Source organism: Schistocerca piceifrons, chromosome 3 (assembly GCF_021461385.2).
Source record: "Schistocerca piceifrons isolate TAMUIC-IGC-003096 chromosome 3, iqSchPice1.1, whole genome shotgun sequence".
Taxonomy (NCBI): Eukaryota; Metazoa; Arthropoda; class Insecta; order Orthoptera; family Acrididae; genus Schistocerca; species Schistocerca piceifrons.
Window position 1 is genome coordinate 884,317,908 of NC_060140.1, and position 21,136 is coordinate 884,339,043.

General features: G+C 39.7%; 1 protein-coding gene across 1 annotated transcript in view; it reads right to left on the reverse strand.

The window, feature by feature from the left end:
* LOC124789563 (RNA-binding protein with serine-rich domain 1-A-like) overlaps window positions 1-21,136 on the reverse strand; it is a 72,304-nt gene that overhangs the window by 44,134 nt on the left and 7,034 nt on the right. Inside the window, exons 3-4 of the mRNA XM_047256967.1 lie at window positions 9,699-9,845; window positions 71-205 (exon numbers count right to left, since the gene is read on the reverse strand). Coding sequence (XP_047112923.1) covers window positions 71-205; window positions 9,699-9,845 — 282 coding nt within the window. The remainder of the gene's footprint in view (window positions 1-70; window positions 206-9,698; window positions 9,846-21,136) is intronic.

Consider the following 21,136-nt stretch of genomic DNA (forward strand, 5'->3'; position numbering starts at 1 on the left):
CTTACAGAATGGCCCCTACTGTACACACCTTGAACAACTTCGCAATGACCAGTAACAATTCATCAATTACCTTGATCGAGCTTTGGGTCGAGGTTTCTCTGGCTTCTTTTTCCTTTCTTCTTCTTTTTTCTCTTTCTCTTTTTCTTTCTCTTTCACTTTCTTTTGTTCTGCACTATGGCTGCGAGTGCGTCTCTCTGGCTGTGGCCTGAAAGTAGATTCCCTTCCTCAAGCATCAAATAACTCAAAACTACCTACCTAATGTTTTAATGAAAATATACAATTTTTGAAAATATAATGTAATTTGACGGATAAAAAAAACTTCTGACCAAGTGACAGCAGGAGACCACACATATATAAAAGGTATTACAATTTGCTAACTTATAGAGCCAGTGGCTCTTTCTGGCAGAAGGTCTGAAGGGGAAAGAAGAGGGGTGAAGGGGAAGGACTGATGAGGTTTAGGAAAAGGGATAGAGTTCAGAAAAGGCGCACAGAACCCCACGCCATGGGAGGCTTACTGGATGGTAAGTCCCCAGGTCGGGGAAGACTTACCAAAGTCTAACTCTTTTCCTAAACCTCAACAGTCCTTTCCCTTCACCCCTCTTCCTCCCCCTTGAACCGTTCTGCCAGGAGTAGCCACTGGCTCCATAAGCTAAATTATAATACCATTTATATGTGTGTTCTCTGGTGCCGCTTAGCAAGGAGATGTTTTATCTACCCAATTACATTAAGGTTAATGTTGTAGATACATAAATACTGACATGGAAAGGATTGATTTACTGTGATAGTAATAACTTCTCGCACTGATTTTCAGCAATGGGTGTGGCGGTTGTTTTATGGGGTTATTGATTACAAACTGCAGCCAGTAATGGTAGTACAAACTCACTGGAGCATATAATCATTCATATTTCAGTGTCCACGACTGACAAGGGTAAGAAGTAGCCAACAGCGATAAATGTTTGATCAATAATTTTCCTTACCAATGTGTGAGACTAAATTAAAATATTTAACTATGTAGGCTATCAATATAATAGAGGGAAACATTCCACGTGGGAAAAATTATATATAAAAACAAAGATGAGGTGACTTACCGAACGAAAGCGCTGGCGGGTCGATAGACACACAAACAAACACAAACATACACACAAAATTCAAGCTTTCACAACAAACTGTTGCCTCATCAGGAAAGAGGGAAGGAGAGGGAAAGACGAAAGGAAGTGGGTTTTAAGGGTGAGGGTAAGGAGTCATTCCAATCCCGGGAGTGGAAAGACTTACCTTAGGGGGAAAAAAGGACAGGTATACACTCGCACACACACACATATCCATCCACACATACAGACACAAGCAGACATATTTAAAGACAAAGAGTTTGGGCAGAGATGTCAGTCGAGGCAGAAGTGTAGAGGCAAAGAAGTTGTTGAAAGACAGGTGAGGTATGAGTGGCGGCAACTTGAAATTAGCGGAGATTGAGGCCTGGCAGATAACGAGAAGAGAGGATATACTGAAGGGCAAGGTCCCATCTCCGGAGTTCGGATAGGTTGGTGTTGGTGGGAAGTATCCAGATAACCCGGACGGTGTAACACTGTGCCAAGATGTGCTGGCTGTGCACCAAGGCATGTTTAGCCACAGGGTGATCCTCATTACCAACAAACACTGTCTGCCTGTGTCCATTCATGCGAATGGACAGTTTGTTGCTGGTCATTCCCACATAGAATGCATCACAGTGTAGGCAGGTCAGTTGGTAAATCACGTGGGTGCTTTCACACGTGGCTCTGCCTTTGATCGTGTACACCTTCCGGGTTACCGGACTGGAGTAGGTGGTGGTGGGAAGGTGCATGGGACAGGTTTTGCATCGGGGGCGGTTACAAGGATAGGAGCCAGAGGGTAGGGAAGGTGGTTTGGGGATTTCATAGGGATGAACTAACAGGTTACGAAGGTTAGGTGGACGGCGGAAAGACACTCTTGGCGGAGTGGGGAGGATTTCATGAAGGATGGATCTCATTTCAGGGCAGGATTTGAGGAAGTCGTATCCCTGCTGGAGAGCCACATTCAGAGTCTGGTCCAGTCCCGGAAAGTATCCTGTCACAAGTGGGGCACTTTTGTGGTTCTTCTGTGGGGGATTCTGGGTTTGAGGGGATGAGGAAGTGGCTCTGGTTATTTGCTTCTGTACCAGGTCGGGAGGGTAGTTGCGGGATGCGAAAGCTGTTGTCAGGTTGTTGGTGTAATGATTCAGGGATTCCGGACTGGAGCAGATCCGTTTGCCACGAAGACCTAGGCTGTAGGGAAGGGACCGTTTGATGTGGAATGGGTGGCAGCTGTCATAATGGAGGTACTGTTGCTTGTTGGTGGGTTTGATGTGGACGGACATGTGAAGTTGGCCATTGGACAGGTGGAGGTCAACGTCAAGGAAAGTGGCATGGGATTTGGAGTAGGACCAGGTGAATCTGATGGAACCAAAGGAGTTGAGGTTGGAGAGGAAATTCTGGAGTTCTTCTTCACTGTGAGTCCAAATCATGAAGATGTCATCAATAAATCTGTACCAAACTTTGGGTTGGCAGACTTGGGTAACCAAGAAGGCTTCCTCTAAGTGACCCATGAATAGGTTGGCGTACGAGGGGGCCATCCTGGTACCCATGGCTGTTCCCTTTAATTGTTGGTATGTCTGGCCTTCAAAAGTGAAGAAGTTGTGGGTCAGGATGAAGCTGGCTAAGGTAATGAGGAAAGAGGTTTTAGGTAGGGTGGCAGGTGATCGGCGTAAAAGGAAATGCTCCATCGCAGCGAGGCCCTGGACGTGCGGAATATTTGTGTATAAGGACGTGGCATCAATGGTTACAAGGATGGTTTCCGGGGGTAACAGATTGGGTAAGGATTCCAGGCGTTCAAGGAAGTGGTTGGTGTCTTTGATGAAGGATGGGAGACTGCATGTAATGGGTTGAAGGTGTTGATCAACCCATTACATGCAGTCTCCCATCCTTCATCAAAGACACCAACCACTTCCTTGAACGCCTGGAATCCTTACCCAATCTGTTACCCCCGGAAACCATCCTTGTAACCATTGATGCCACGTCCTTATACACAAATATTCCGCACGTCCAGGGCCTCGCTGCGGTGGAGCATTTCCTTTTACGCCGATCACCTGCCACCCTACCTAAAACCTCTTTCCTCATTACCTTAGCCAGCTTCATCCTGACCCACAACTTCTTCACTTTTGAAGGCCAGACATACCAACAATTAAAGGGAACAGCCATGGGTACCAGGATGGCCCCCTCGTACGCCAACCTATTCATGGGTCGCTTAGAGGAAGCCTTCTTGGTTACCCAAGTCTGCCAACCCAAAGTGTGGTACAGATTTATTGATGACATCTTCATGATTTGGACTCACAGTGAAGAAGAACTCCAGAATTTCCTCTCCAACCTCAACTCCTTTGGTTCCATCAGATTCACCTGGTCCTACTCCAAATCCCATGCCACTTTCCTTGACGTTGACCTCCACCTGTCCAGTGGCCAACTTCACACGTCCGTCCACATCAAACCCACCAACAAGCAACAGTACCTCCATTATGACAGCTGCCACCCATTCCACATCAAACGGTCCCTTCCCTACAGCCTAGGTCTTCGTGGCAAACGGATCTGCTCCAGTCCGGAATCCCTGAATCATTACACCAACAACCTGACAACAGCTTTCGCATCCCGCAACTACCCTCCCGACCTGGTACAGAAGCAAATAACCAGAGCCACTTCCTCATCCCCTCAAACCCAGAATCCCCCACAGAAGAACCACAAAAGTGCCCCACTTGTGACAGGATACTTTCCGGGACTGGACCAGACTCTGAATGTGGCTCTCCAGCAGGGATACGACTTCCTCAAATCCTGCCCTGAAATGAGATCCATCCTTCATGAAATCCTCCCCACTCCGCCAAGAGTGTCTTTCCGCCGTCCACCTAACCTTCGTAACCTGTTAGTTCATCCCTATGAAATCCCCAAACCACCTTCCCTACCCTCTGGCTCCTATCCTTGTAACCGCCCCCGATGCAAAACCTGTCCCATGCACCCTCCCACCACCACCTACTCCAGTCCGGTAACCCGGAAGGTGTACACGATCAAAGGCAGAGCCACGTGTGAAAGCACCCACGTGATTTACCAACTGACCTGCCTACACTGTGATGCATTCTATGTGGGAATGACCAGCAACAAACTGTCCATTCGCATGAATGGACACAGGCAGACAGTGTTTGTTGGTAATGAGGATCACCCTGTGGCTAAACATGCCTTGGTGCACAGCCAGCACATCTTGGCACAGTGTTACACCGTCCGGGTTATCTGGATACTTCCCACCAACACCAACCTATCCGAACTCCGGAGATGGGACCTTGCCCTTCAGTATATCCTCTCTTCTCGTTATCCGCCAGGCTTCAATCTCCGCTAATTTCAAGTTGCCGCCACTCATACCTCACCTGTCTTTCAACAACTTCTTTGCCTCTACACTTCTGCCTCGACTGACATCTCTGCCCAAACTCTTTGTCTTTAAATATGTCTGCTTGTGTCTGTATGTGTGGATGGATATGTGTGTGTGTGCGAGTGTATACCTGTCCTTTTTTCCCCCTAAGGTAAGTCTTTCCACTCCCGGGATTGGAATGACTCCTTACCCTCACCCTTAAAACCCACTTCCTTTCGTCTTTCCCTCTCCTTCCCTCTTTCCTGATGAGGCAAAAGTTTGTTGCGAAAGCTTGAATTTTGTGTGTATGTTTGTGTTTGTTTGTGTGTCTATCGACCCGCCAGCGCTTTTGTTCGGTAAGTCACCTCATCTTTGTTTTTATATATAACTATGTAGGCTGTTGGTCAAGAATGGGTAGAGTGTCTTATTTTGGAAGGCTGAAACAGAACTGTTTCCTGCCCACAAACTACTGAAAGGTTAAGCAGAAATAATGTTTACCCTGCCCCAGTCAGTACGGTGCACAGAAAATTTCAAGAACAGACCCAACTATCCACTGAATTTCAGTGATGTCTTAAGGACTTTCACAGCGTGTATGTAAACTAGCAAAGAGGCTCTTCCTGAATGTTTGTCAAATAAGTTCAAGGCCCCATCTACTATGCAGGCTCGCTCTACTGTATAAAAAGTAGCAATTTGTGGGAAAGTGCTTCTATTTCAACAACAGGGTCTCCCCTGTCAACATATGGGCAGTGACAAAAAAAGCGTAGGTGGTTACTCACTACAAGCAATCCCAATTACAGGTGTCCAGTAATAAATCTGGGTAAACAGTATCATAAGGAAGAAATACATTATAGAAAGATAAGGATTTTAAGTCCTGTCACTTACTCTAATACCCCCCTCCCCTCCGGTATACCCAGCAAATACAATGAATCGAGTTATTTTCCACGAGGAAGACACCACCATGGAAAGAAATGAAACCCAGAAGTGAAATAGGTTGCACATCAACACCAACAATGTCTATGATCATTCGATTCTTTCTGGATGATAGAGACAGTGGCAAAAATAGTGACTTGTATTTCAAAGTGAAGTTTCAACCAGCCTGAAACTAATTATGCCAAGTAAAAAGTCTTCTCCAATGCGTGTATGAAAATTTACGGCCCATCATTGTATATTCAAAAGTGAATGGAAATGATTTGCACAGCTAGACTTATTTTATAGTATTTGCACTTTTTCACTGGCCTTCTGTATTACAAGGAAACACCTTTTTGTTGCAATGTCTTTAAAATGAAAATGTTCAGTTGAACAGCATTCCTATATATACATGACATTTTCAGTTACACAACGCCATTTGGAAACAAATTCATATACATTTTATGGTTGTGACTGATACCAGTGATTAATCAGAGGTGATTTAGTCCAACAATAACAATAGCTGCAAAACAATACCATCCATTTTTGTAATAATTGACAACGGTTTTCCTAATCACAACTTTATCCCACTGTCACAGAAACAAAGAAATCTTTCACCGCTTCCCAAGTGAACTACTGATGCTGGCAGGAAACAGATATAATTTCAGAAACATATTGTAATCACACAGTGTTAATACTAAGTACAAAATCTTTTGTAATGTATCTCACAGCAGTTATGTATACCTAGAAGTACATTTCTTGTAAAACATGCACAAGATTAAAGTTAAATGTGACAGACCGTATTATTTCATGATCTCGTTTATAAGTTCCTCATCTTAACAAGATATCATAAATATAGAGCCTGCAGTGCCGGCAATTTACAATGTATCTTAACTTTAGTGCCTGCAAACCATGAATAAATCACCAAAATATTTGTCAAGCCTTCACACACTATAATTTACAACCTACTGACATGGAACTACACAAGTCACATCATGATGGTTACAAGAAAACAGCAGTTTACTAAAATGTATAATACCAGTGCTGTTACATACATGTTTTTGGGGGAAAAAATTGGAAGTTCTCACAACATGATGTAAAGAAAATGCAAGGTAATGTGCTGAATCTGATTTCAATCGGTCAATTTGGTGTCTAAATCAAATTGTACAGTAAAATAAAAGTGCACTTACAGTATCAGCAGCTACTGTATTGCATGCTGAAGTTGGTAAAAACTAATGTGATGAAAGATGGAAATTAAATACGTCAAACTGAGTTGTTTGTTGGTACTGAATTAGAATGCTCTTTCAAAATTTTCTATGATTTGCAGACAAAGTTAGCCAACATTTTGTTCGATTAGGTTAAAATTTAATCACACTGTCACAATTTTTGACAAAGTCAGAAATAAAGACATACAAGAAGATACTGCAATGATACATATACATGGTGTACATAAAGTCCGGGAACACTTTCAATTAGCTGTAGTATACTTGTTTTTGTCGAACTCCAACACACAGAAAGCTCGCTCCGCACTTGAACTCACCATGTTTGCAACTAGCGCTGACTATCAGCAAATTACCAAACTCTTAAAAATGACATATGTTTGATATCTGTACAATGTTTAGTTCTTGTGCAATAAATAACTGAAAGTGTTCCCGGACTTTATGTACACCATGTACATGCGTCATTGCAGTATCTTCTAGTATGTCTTTATTTCAGACCTTGTCAAAAATTGTGACAGTGCGATTAAGAGATGCTTAGAACCAAGTACTGTAAGAAGCCACTAACAAGGAAGGCAATTTACCACTGGTACAACAAATTTGTTACGTTGGGTTGTTTGTGCCTGGCAAAGAGAAGCGGACGTCCCAGTGAGAGTGAAGTGAATATGGAGTGCGTACAAGACACATTCATAAGGAGTCCAAAGAAATCAGTGCATCATGCATCCCTTTAACTCGAACTGGCTCCAATGACAGTGTGGAAAGTCCTGTGACAGAAGCCGTCTATGAAACCATTCAAATTGAAGCTAGTGCAGAAGTTCAATGACGACAACAAAGACAGGCATTTTGAGTTTTGTTCGCAGTTGCAACAATTGAATAAGGATGGGGATGGCATTGTTGATCGCTTAATTTTTAGCACGAAAGGCACTTTTCACACTAACAGGAAAGAGAACAGGCATAATTGTTGAATCTGGGTTACAAAGCATCCACACGAATGCACTGAATTAGAGTGTGATTCCCCAATGGTAAATGTTTTTTGTGCCTCATCACGTCGAAAACTGTATGGGCCACTCTTCTTCGCCGAGAGCACTGTCACTGGATATTTCTAGTTGGACATGTTGCAGCAATGGCTGAAGCCTCAAACTCAATGGGACTCTCCGTTCATCTTTCAGAACAATGGGGCTCCACCCCATTTTCATCGTGAAGTTCATGGGTACCTGAAAATGGAGTTGCCGCATCAATGAATCAGCCATGCTACAGAAGGGGACAGATGGTTCATGAAATGGCTTCCCCGAACACCAGACCTCACTCCGTGTGACTTTTTTCTACAGGGACCCATTAATGATCTGGTGTATTACCGCCTCTACCATGTGATGTAGCACAGCTCTGGGAGAGAATATGGAAGCGACTGCCACAGTCGACAATGCCACGCTGGGACGGGTATGGCAAGAATTCGATTACCATTTTGATGTCTCCTGGGTCATTCATGGTTTGCATATTGAATGTTTGTAAAAAAGAAACTTTCAGAGTTTTTCTTCAAAACACAATATGTATGACATCTGTACAATGTTTAGTTTTTGTGCAATAAATAATTAAAAGTGTTCCCAGACTTTATGTACACCTTGTATATCTTTGGCTACAACACACATCAATCTATTACGGTAGTTGCATTTTTACATTGATATTTGTTGGCTCTGCCAACTCCAAAGCAAACTACCACATCCAACCTAACCCAGGGTATGCTACAGGTCAGTCTGCCAGTATATCTTGTTTTCTTCCATTCAAGTTCATTGGCTTCACCAAATCACAATCAAACCATAACATTCCAACCTAATCTAAGTCTCAGGCTTTGCTACAGATCAGTCTGTCAGCACATCTAGTTTTTTCCATTATCAAACAAATATGAAAATCAGTAGTCAATCTTAAAATTCATGCTACCAAGAGTGGTGAAGTTATTCTGCTGCCCACAATATCAAAAACAAATGTAATAATATTGTATCTTCTGCTGAAGAAATCATTAGATTAAGCTAGTCTCACTGGCTACCTTATACTAAAGCTAGTCACATTGGCTACTTTATACTATCGCCCAACTGGTACAACCAAGTCAACAAGTTGTCAACTTCAGCATGCAACACAAGAGCCATGCACTTTAGCCTACAATAGGAACCCACCATGAATGCAGTTGTCAAGCTGATTTAAGTTTTCCTAAGTAATTTCAGTTCCCTGATTGTGGCCATGGCTAAACCCCATCCCATCCTCATAAAAGCATACTTACATATTCTGTGAGTATGTACATGTTAAGCTATTTATTTTCATAGTATTACAATAACAAATTTTGTATCATTGTGAGATGATCCTTGGATGAATGACTAAATTAAGTCAAATGAGTTTTGCAGTGATGAACAGTAAGTTAGCTGACGTGTCCCAACATAGTCACTGTCTCAAGCTGTGCAGTGCATTCGAAAAAAATGACCATCTGCAATGTGAGACACCTACTATAGAACTGAAGTTGTTATTGTACTCTACTTTATTAATAGCAACCTCTTATGTACCAACCACACAGTTATCAGCAAGCTATGGCAGCTCATACAGAATAGTTGTTGTTATCACCTGCTTCGTTCTCAGTAGTTAAATTAACCTAACCTGAATGAATTTCACGCGACACGAAATACCTGACATTTATAAACTAACAATTCCACATGTAAAACATTCTCTGTTTTTATTGGTTTCCTAAAACAGAACTCTGATGGGCTACACAAAACTGATGTTTCCAAGTTATGAGTAGTATTGTGCCCTTCACTGGCCTCAAACTTAACTATAGTCCATCACTTTATGCCTGTTATCAAGCACGCTGCAAAGTGGACACCTCACTTAAAAAAATAAAAATTAAAAAAAAATTAACACCTACAGTTATTAAAGTTACCATGGAAGTAATAACTAATTTCACACAAACCAACATAAGTGTTTAAAACTATAATATTCACATTAAACTCTACTTCCGAATGCATTGGCAGTTGCCATGAGAGAACTCAGAAGGCCTTTCTAACAACCACTCAATGTGCCTCAGATCACCATTAGGAAGCAAAACAACTGGCACTTTGGATGGCATACCTCAAACTCTATGTGATACACTGCATAATAACAAACCTGGCTTTCACTTTAGGACGAGCTTCTGAGCTTGAGCTGGAACTTCCACTGCTGCTGGAAGATGTACTAGAACGTGAGCTGGATGCTGAGCTAGAACTGCGAGATGAACTTGATGCGCTTGATGATCTTGAACTGCTTTCTGAGGAACTGGGGAAAAATGAACACATTTTAGTACTGTGTTGATAATGGACGCTAAGCCATCATACACTTCTTAATTTTAAATCTAAGCTGACTCATAATCCCAACTAATTTCCTGCACAAATTTATGGACATGAGTACAAAAAGTTAGAACAACTCACACTCAAAGACAGGTGAGCCACTTTGGTTCATTCTTTATAATGCAATGCCAACTTACATAGAAAAAAGCTGGAGAAGTAAGTGTCTTTTAGAGCAGAGCTACAACCGTTTCTTGTAGAGAAGTGTTTCTACAATGTGAGTGAAAAGTTAGCTTTATTGTTCAGTTCTTTTGATTCTATTATCTGAAATACTGTGATGTGGTTTTGTTTGCAAAAGAATGTTTCTGCTGTTGGTTTTCTGTTTCCTTGATTCAGATGCTGTGCAACACACTATCTCTGAGAAAGGATCTGATGCTAGTTTAGCTGTGATGGCTATAGAGTCAGCTGGTTTCCAGGTGTTTGTGTGTTATATTTTTCAGAAGAGTTGTAGAATGTGTTTTTAATTTTTCAAAGGTATTTCACATCAAAGTTTCATGTTTTAGTGCTTTTCTTCTTGTGCACACTGTGCTTATCAGCAGTGTTATGTAATCTGTCATGTGTTTTCATTTTTTCAGTAGTGTTTTTACCATCAAAATTTCTTGTTCTTATTATATTATCAATTTACTTTTTCAGGGTGGCTATTCAGGGAAAGGGGGAGGGGGGAGACAACCTCTGAGAATTCCAGGTGTGGGTATCAAGGTGGTGTCACAAGAAGTCCTGATAAATTAATATTGAGTGGAACAAGGAAGGGGGGGGGGGGGGGGTGCTGTTGTGAACATCTCATAATAATGACTTTTGTTTCCTCTCAGCTGAGATATACTGGCCATACGAGAAGTTTGGCCACTGTTTCTAAACACCAATAATTTATATGGAATAATACTTAGATAATAAGTATTTTAAAATTTATGATTTATATAACTCAATAAAATTAAATTCCAATGCTATGTTTAAAAAAACACAGAATTCTCTGAGATCTTGTGAAATTCCTGACAGTCCCTTATTTTTCCAGGTAAAATATAGTTCCCTGAGAATTCCAAGTATTCCAAAAGAATTGCCACCCTGTCCTTGTGCTTGTTGCAATTGCAATGTAGACTATATATTTGTGATTCGCTCAATGGCTATGCCAGTCTTATTGCACTGGACTAACATTCTAGAGGAAAGGAGTTTATTTCCTGTCCAGTCATCCTGACCTGGGTTTTCCATGGTTTCCCCAAGTTGCTAATGAGAACGCTGGGTTTGTTCCTTTGATTAGGCAATGGCTGACTTCCTGCCCTATCATTGCCCAATCACCTCCTACATTGTTAATGTTTTATAAATGTATATATTTTTCTGTAATGTATCTGACTAGTCCGATACTTTTGTACTAATTGTGTCCAAGGATGAATGAATAAACAAATAAAATGAATAAAAAGATTTATTGATGGTCATCGGTCCTTTTATTTATAATGAGGTACTACAATAATTAATGTTGTTGTTGTTGTTGTGGTCTTCAGTCCAGAGACTGGTTTGATGCAGCTCTCCATTCTACTCTATCCTGTGCAAGCTGCTTCATCTCCCAGTACCTTCTGCAACCTACATCCTTCTGAATCTGCTTAGTGTATTCATCTCTTGGTCTCCCTCTACGATTTTTACTCTCTACGCTGCCCTCCAATACTAAATTTGTTATTCCTTGATGCCTCAGAATATGCCCTACCAACCGATCCCTTCTTCTAGTCAAGTTGTGCCACAAATTTCTCTTCTCTCCAGTTCTATTCAATACCTCCTCATTCGTTATGTAATCTACCCATCTAATCTTCAGCATTCTTCTGTAGCACCACATTTCGAAAGCTTCTATTCTCTTCTTGTCTAAACTATTTATCGTCCATGTTTCACTTCCCTACATGGCTACACTCCATACAAATACTTTCAGAAACGATTTCCTGACACTTAAATCTATACTCGATGTTAACAAATTTCTCTTCTTCAGAAACGCTTTCTTTGCCATTGCCAGTCTACATTTTATATCCTCTCTACTTCGACCATCATCAGTTATTTTGCTCTCCAAATAGCAAAACTCCTTTACTACTTTAAGTGTCTCATTTCCTAATCTAATTCCCGCAGCATTGGCCAATTTAATTCGAATACATTCCATTATCCTCATTTTGCTTTTGTTGATGTTCATCTTATATCCTCCTTTCAAGACACTGTCCATTCCATTCAGCTGCTCTTCTAGGTCCTTTGCTGTCTCTGACAGAATTACAATGTCATCGGCGAACCTCAAAGTTTTTATTTCTTCTCCATGGATTTTACTACCTACTACGAATTTTTCTTTTGTTTCCTTTACTGCTTGCTCAATATACAGACTGAATAGCATAGGGGAGAGGCTACAATCCTGTCTCACTCCCTTCCCAACCACTGCTCCCCTTTCATTCCCCTCGACCCTTATAACTGCCATCTGGTTTCTGCACAAATTGTAAATAGCCTTTCGCTCCCTGTATTTTACCCCTGCCACCTTCAGAATTTGAAAGAGAGTATTCCAGTCAACATTGTCAAAAGCGTTCTCTAAGTCTACAAATGCTAGAAACGTAGGTTTGCCTTTCCTTAATATGTTTTCTAAGATAAGTCGTAGGGTCAATATTGCCTCACGTGTTCCAACATTTCTACGGAATCCAAACTGATCTTCTCCGAGGTCAGTTTCTACCAGTTTTCCCATTTGTCGGTAAAGAATTCTTGTTAGTATTTTGCAGCTGTGGATTATTAAACTGATAGTTCGGTAATTTTCACATCTGTCAACACCTACTTTCTCTGGCATTGGAATTATTATATTCTTCTTGAAGTCTGAGGGTATTTTGCCTATCTCATACATCTTGCTCACTAGATGGTAGAGTTTTGTTAGGCCTGGCTCTCCCAAGGCTGTCAGTAGTTCTAATGGAATGTTGTCTACTCCCGGGGCGTTGTTTCGACTTAGGTCTTTCAGTGCTCTGTCAAATTACTGTGTCATGTGTAAATAATGCCATAAATACCATAATAGTAATGGAAGCTAATTCTGAATTACATTAATAGCTGCCCTGTTTATAGTTGATGTCACCTAACTGAAAATATCCTCTCTCCCAGTTGATTAATGGGTGGGGCCAGGTACCAGATAATGTGGAAGACGTTCTCCAACAAAACAGACACATACATCAAAGATCAACACTTAAGGACACAAAAAGTTGAAGACAGGAAAAAGGAAGACTAAACTTAGTGTCCCGTTGACATCAAAGTCATCAGAGATGAAGTACGAGCTAAGAATCATTCAAGCAGAAGGCAATCAGCTGTGCATTTTTAAAGGAAGTGGATTTGAACCATTGTCCTCTCGAATGCAAGTCCAGTGTAATAACCACTGCGCCACCTCGCTTGGTAAAAATATCCCGCACAGCAATCAGCAGCAGCCCATATATAGACTGACCAACATAATTACTGCCATACTTGCAAGGAATATTTCAAGTCCCTGGCACTCTCAGGCACAGATTATCTTTAACTGGTCACAATATTTCCTTAACTTTCCTGTGTGGGTGAAACAATAGACTGATATCTCCTCTGTTTAGGATCCTACCTATCTTACTAGTTGTTGTGCCACAGAATGTAAGCTTCACTATTGTCTTGGTCTTCCCAACTTTGGTAAACGGAACTGCACCTTGGTTTTCTTGACAACCTTGACCTAATATCACAAACTGAATGTCCTTTACATCGGAACACCATCATCAGATGATTCATCTCAGAGAAGAGGCACTCCTTGTCCACAACAGGTTTGGCTCTGTGAAGTAGGGTGCTCTACATAGCTCTCTTCTGAGCTGGATGGTGAATGTTGCATCAGTTGAGATACACGACTGTATGTATTCATCATTTATACACAGAATGGTAGAGTTGTCCCTACATTTTCAGTTTCACCAACATATCTAAGAAAGGCAACTTTCTGTTCTCTTCCATATCTGTGATAAAATTTTATGTTCGAGTGCATACTGTTCACACAGTCAATGAACTGCTGCAGCGCCTCACCGCTATGTGGCCTTCCACTGGGTCTATCCTCATCTGCTTGATGACATCCACAATCACTTGAGAATATTTAGTACGAATTCTTCAGTGACTGATCATAGGTGCCAATAATATAGGTAAATACTTTGCCACTCTGCATTAGGGGAGTCAACTGCACTCACAATCTTTCGATATCTTGGGCAAACCATACAACCTGAGTGACCTAGGTGGTCTTGGCCTCAAGTTCTTCACAAGTTCGTCAGAGAGGCCAGAGTACTTTAGTTTTTCCTCTGTCTTTCTGCTCAGTGTTGATGTAAGACATGTAAGTTTTAGCACTTTTGGATCCATAGCTTCTTAACATTAACAGGGGCGAATTTGTCCGAAATAAATTTGCTACCAAAGTAAGTGACTTTTGAACCCATGTATCTCATTAGGGACATATGATACATACCAGCTTCAACAGCTACCTGAAAAGAGTATCTTTTTCTCTAAAAATTTCAAATTGTCAAGAATGCTTTTTTCTTTTGTGGTTTACAATTACCCAGTAACCTTTCTCATGCGAACAACTATTGGCTCAGTCCAGAGAAATATTGACATAAGATGAAAAATTAACTTTTTGCCAAACTTAGTCGCCTCCCCTATCTGAGACTGAAATTATAAATTTTATTGTTTTGCTATCAATTTCTCCATAAATAAGAAGTTTTGTAAATTTAGGTTGGTGAACATGAACTGCAGAGTTCACCAAAGAAAGTAACAGAAATGTTTGTATGTCTGTAGCCATTTTTTCTGGCTTCCTTTGTTTTTGAGGAGGAAGGTGATGCAACAATCACAAACTACAAGCTAGTGCAATAATATATGAAGCATTCATTTTTTCCTCAGGTACATAATTACATCTATTTTTGGTTAGTGTGTGATGCCACACACATAAATACTAACTGAATATGAAACATTAGGCTTATTCTGTAAGTTCTGAACTTTTTTAGAAAGATATTACACACATGAGAAGTAATTAACTTTAAAAATCTAATCAAATTTTACGTTTGAGGTAACAAAATACTGTTGATTTGAATACCAGATGGATTCAGCAAGTGAAGAAAATCTGCCAAAGTGTTCTTTAGGTAATTTGGATAATTCAAGTTCTCATCTACTGCTGTGTAATTCCAGAATATGCTGCCAGTGCTGGGAGATTTTTCTCTTGAACAAAAGGAACTGTTTTTGAGAAGTTTTGACTGGAGGCTCAGAGATGAATGTAAAATTTGTCTTCATGATAAAGCCATCTGGCTGATAACATCTGAATCTCTGCAATTATCATGTTGCAATTCTTTTCCTGGGGAAAAATATACGTAATGGGTTAATGAAACTGTCAAATCAGCTGAAAAAATTCAGTGGAATGATTCAATTGACAAAAAGCTGTGTCTAAACTGTCATATGGAACTCCTTAACAATTTGGCTGCTGTTATAGCTTAGGCTTCAACTGATTTCCAGATGGAGGCATGAGATAAGATTAATAGCAATTTGAGTTCTCCTTGTGGTTCCTCTTTTAAAATTTTGAGAATGAGAAAATTCAGATTCTCACACTCGAACCACTGAGTTGGTCCATTAAAAGAGATCGCGGCACAATTGTGTTTGTGAGAGAATGGTTAAAACAACCAGAAAGTCAAAAAGTGAAATGTGCACAAGGGAAAGAGGAGGTAAAGTTCCTTCTTATGGTCTAGAGACTTGAATGTTTGACCCTTTTTTTTTTTTTTTTTTTTTTTTTTTGCTGGTTTCAACAGTTTGCAGTACTGAATCAAAGCTTGGATGCTGCATTATCATGAGAATAACTCTGAAAGAAACGAACTTGATTCACACGACTGATGTATACTAGGACATTGTGCCTCAAAAAGCTACAGAGTACAAATAGTGGATTCAAACAGATTGTGGATCACTTGGAACTAAGCAAGTGCCGGTAGATGATTTTGTCACAGAGATGGCCTCAAAAATCTGACCTCACCATTCTGAGTTCAGAATGTCAAACTAAATGTCTCAACACTATGATGCAAAACCTTAGTGTGTCAACCGAATTGCACTCCTTCATTTTGAAGAGAATTACTCCTATGCTGTCCACAGTGTTCATTGCAAAAGCAGTCAAGCTACTGGGACTCTCACTGTTGTCTATTTCATCAAAAATGAGCAAATAAATCCCAAAAGTTATTCTAGTACACAAGTTCATAACTTTTTGATAAAGCCCCATAAATTTACTGAACTAAAGAATGACAAATCTGAAGAAAAATCATAAACTTCCACTATGGGTCTGCTGGCCAGAACAAAATTTCCACCAATCTGTGCTACCACCAGAAAGACTTTGGTACAAATGTTGCGTGGAAGTTGCTTTGGAACAAGTCATGGAAAATCAGAATATGCTGAAATTGGAGAAACTGTGAAACATTTGACTGTACGAGGTAACCTGCAGTGCTCAAAGGAAAACTTTTGATTCAGACAAATTCTGTGAGTGAAGCTTGAATCAAACTGAATTAAATTTTGTTTAGATGGCCCAAATTTAATCAAGTATAGCTTCTTGGGAAGAAAGGTTTTCTGTGACTTCTAGAGTTGCTGGAACAAGAAAAAAATCACTAGTTAATTTTAAAACAACTCAAGTGAAAAGACTTTCAGGGGACGCCTAGTCATTTGTTGCCAAAATACGAGAACTGATGATGGGTCAGAATCTATGGCTTCATCAGTCTAACCAGAGCACCTTGTTGAATGCATCTATGACAACAGCTGATGGGTTGTCAATATTAGGGAAATTTCATTTGAGAAGACTGATGGAGCAATAAATTTCATAGATGCCTGTAGTCCTTCAAGATTGTTTCACTGCCCAGTTCAAAAAGATACATGCTGCATCCCTGGTTATTATCACAAATCAATCAGTGCTATCTACAACATCAGTGGGTGAATAATAGACTCTTTCTGAACCTTTTGTTCATAATGTTGATGAAAAGTTTAAATCAGTGAAACACTAATGCTCTTTTTGTCATGAACGAAAGTATCTCAGTTTGGGGATCATAAATATATACAAACATGCAGTTTGTGAAACTACATGAAACTCCACGAAGGTTTTGGAATCAGTTTAAGACACCCACACAAGCCTTGGGAACCTTTATCAAGCAACCCACTAGCAACTGCGGGCTTGGGAAGCATGAGAAAGTCCCACAACCATGGTGGGACTTGCATTGCTACTGGATGTGGCCCCTTAGTGATGAGGATGCCAGTTTTACATAAACTATGAAAAATGCAAGGAGATGTGTAACCTTTACCCTCCAAACTACTGATCTACTACAAATACTTGACTGGATAATTGTAGACCTTCACGGAAAATTACATTTGTGAAAACTTAATATTTTGTTAATTTACAGGTTTTAGTAGCTTGTGCTACTATGCAATAAGATTACAAAGGAAGTAGTTTGTACATCAACTACATAAAGATATCAACCTACCTCAACTTCAGAGAAATTTTATCATGATAAAATTTACTGACAATTTTGAGCAAAAATAGATAGCCAAATGACATCAATTATCTTGTCAAGTTTTGCAGCTTTACCACAATTATCCACAGAATTACAGCACTGTGAAGATGGCTAACACTTCCAACGTGTCACTCTGATATTTGCACACTCTTTGCTCACAAAGAATTAAAATTTGCGAGCTAGAAATTTGTAACTCTTCCCTTGGTACTTTATCAAACGTCCACAGCTAATTTAGCAAAATCTGATACTGTCGAGTAGAGTCTATCTCTAAAATTATACCACTCAAAACCCTAAGATATTTATTATGCACAGGTAAGCCAATGATTATTCTCAAAAGTCAACGAGTCAACATAATGCCAAAACCATTTCAAGGGCCTTACATTGTAATTTCTCAAGACAGTAAATTTTTCTCGATATAGGAAATCAAATAAAATTAAAGAAGTTGTTTATTTTCATATAGGAATTGCCTCCCAAAAATTCGCGAAATACATGGAGTTCCATATAACTGCTACTACTGTGAGGAAGACTGTTCATAGTAAGACAAATTTATCGTCACACTGCATCACTGTTTTACACAGACACACAAAAATCACGCCTGTCATTTGACTGGAGGTTGGTTTGAATACTGCTATGCTTTACTGTGAATGATCTTGTTGGAGGTGGGTGCTACTGCCTTCTTCAATATGTGCTGTGCCCAACCCAGCTAGTTGTAGGAAGCCCATAGTCTCACTAGGAATCCACATGCAGTGCAGTTTGGCATTTTACGTGTACAGAAAGCATTCCCAATGATGATGATAAGTGTGGTAAAAATTCTAAGACTGATGCGGGATTGAGCCACATATCTTTCTATTATTAATCCAATAATTAACCACTGAGCCAAAATGTCACATTTGACTATACGTATATTACAATGTAACAAATACATGCATAGTTGTAGGACCCAAATATTATGATCACTAGGACTGTTGGTTATAATGAAATTGGCAAAATCTATAGTTCCTTTGGTGATAGAGACTATGTAATATTGGTACACGTTGTATTTCAACTGACAAATTGTCAGCGACAGTAATATTCGAAATGCTCTTTTTAAAAAAGATGTCTGACAGTATTTAATGAAAGTATTCCAATAAAGAAATGTAAAGTAAGGTAACATTAGTTACAGAGTGCACTGAGGCAGACCCTAACAAGCCATACAATGTTAGGTACACTCTGCCATACATTTTACATTGGTTTGCAGAGTAGGCCTATATATGCAATGAGTGTAACAGTTTCAAAAATAAGATGTCAGAAGGTGTTAACATTTGGTATTCTACACATCTGAATAATGTGAAAAAGCAAGATACTTTGCATAATAAAGACTATATATTCATGACAGTTCCTGCCAAAGTAACTTATGTTTCATGCAGGAGTGCTTATATATTTAAAAAAAATAGACCCAGGAAGAAAAGGACACAGTTTAGGGAATATTAAGAAATCCAACAACAAACATGAAGCTGTACTCAAGCTAACAAATGGTATTAAAACCATTACACACACACACAGACTACAATTTACATTACATAATTAAAACATGATGACTAGTTTCGGTTGTGTACAATAACTATCTTCAGACAGTTCAAATCATAAATGCACATGAATATGCCTTTAACAGTATCAATAGTCATCATCATGCAACAAAGCAGACTAAGCCAACACTGATGTTAAAAAAAAACATCGTCAAGGCTCAACCAGGTCATAACCCAGAATCTTGCAATGTGCAGGTAAAAAAAGCAAGATATTTTGCATAATAAGGAGGGGGGGATAGTTGGACAAGTAAAATTGCATCAGTCACCTATTATATGGATCTACAAGGCAACAAGAATTAAAAGCTGATCCTCAGCCTGATTTGAGTGTGTAAGAGGCTGAGTAAGAGAGAACAGGTACATCTTCCTAGTCTCGCTGGGCCAAGTTCATTTTATTTCTGACAATAACAAATATATACAGTATAATGTAACAGTGGCTATGTTTATGTTACATTGAAATGCTCTCTCATCAATAAGGTGTGGAACATTTTTTAATTTAGGTTGCCACTGCATAAGCATATAGCTTACTCACTGTATAACATAATGTCAATGGACAGATTAAAAAAATCTACTGACCAAGCGGTGGCAGGGGAACAAACACACACAAAAGGATTTAACTTTTACAAGCTTTCAGAGCCAGTGGCTCCTTCTTCTGGAGTTGAAGGGGAAGGAAGAGGAGTGAAGGAACAGGACTGGAGAGGTTTAGGAAAAGGGGTAAAGCTTAGAAAAGTCACCCACAGGTGGAAACTAGCACTACAAATGTCCTTGGTTCTTGCCACCCACCTGGTCTTAATTTGTGTTAATTCCTTCTGTTTCAGCATTTATTCACAGTAACTACTCCTTTCTTCACTCCATTTTAGTTTTCAACATCTTTCATTTTCTGACTTGCTTATTTTTTGCCATCCCCCCTCCCACCCCTGTTACATACAATGCACTTAGCTTTTCACTCTTGAACACGATGTTTTAGTCATAATCTCTGTTCTGCATATTAACCTGTCTTCCACTTCAGGTTTTCAAATCTTGTCCAGAGCAGTCCCCTACAATCAGCCTTTCCTTCTCATCCCATCCGGTAAATCTCCCCTGATCAGGGGTTCTGTGTGACTTTTCTAAACTGTACCCCTTTCCCTAAACCTCTCCAGTACTTTTCCTTCATCCCTCTTCAATCCCCTTCAAATCTTCCACCAAAAGAAGGGGCCATTGGATCTGAAAACTTGTAAAAGTTAAATCCTTTAGTGTATGCATTCCCCTGCCACCACTTGGTTAGTATATTTTTTAATCTGTCCATTTGCATTATATAATTAATAATTGATTATTTTCACTGCACAAAATGTTACAATGCATATAATGGAAGAGTGATGCAATTTTACTTTTGCAACTGCCCCAACCCACTTAATACCTGAGTCACAAGATTATGGGTTATGCCTAGTTCGCATATTGTGACGCTTTTAACATCAATATTGTCTCAGTCCCCCCCCTCTCTTTTTGTTGCTATTAATACTGTTCAGTGCATATTCACCAGCAATTGTTGTACACAACCAAAAATAATCATCATGTTTTATCTGTCTTATGTAAAGTGCGATCTAGGCATTAAAAGTATTATGTATAATTTCTTTATAAAATTTTAATAAATTACGTTAAGACTGTTGTCTCTGTTCCTGACAATGTCAGGCTTCACAAAATCATTTTAGGCCATCAACAAACATAATTATGTTTACTTACTCAGAGGTTGCACTTAGTTTCATCCTGAATACCAAATTATCAAACAGAAAGCAAATCATTGTATTAGACACAGGGTAGTGATCTGTAAAATATGACTTTAATCAAGTCAAAGTAACTTAGACTGTCCTACTCAGTTCTGTCTGTCATTTCGAGTTGGTGAACCCTGGGAACCTGAGGAAGTACTTGGAAGATAGGGTATGCAATCCTAGTACGGAAACAGGATCAGGGAAGATGAGAATGCAAGAAAAGGTTCTCCGTAGAACAGCAGGTTGGACTAAGGGTTGATAACCCGTGCCCAAAAATATGCCTTATTTGAAAGCTCCAGGAAACATAGGTGGATGGATCCTACAGCAAAGCAACAATGATTATGAGAATTTGATCATAAAATGTACAGACATCACATAGGATTGGAGTCCTTGAAAATCTGATTGGAATAGCAAAAA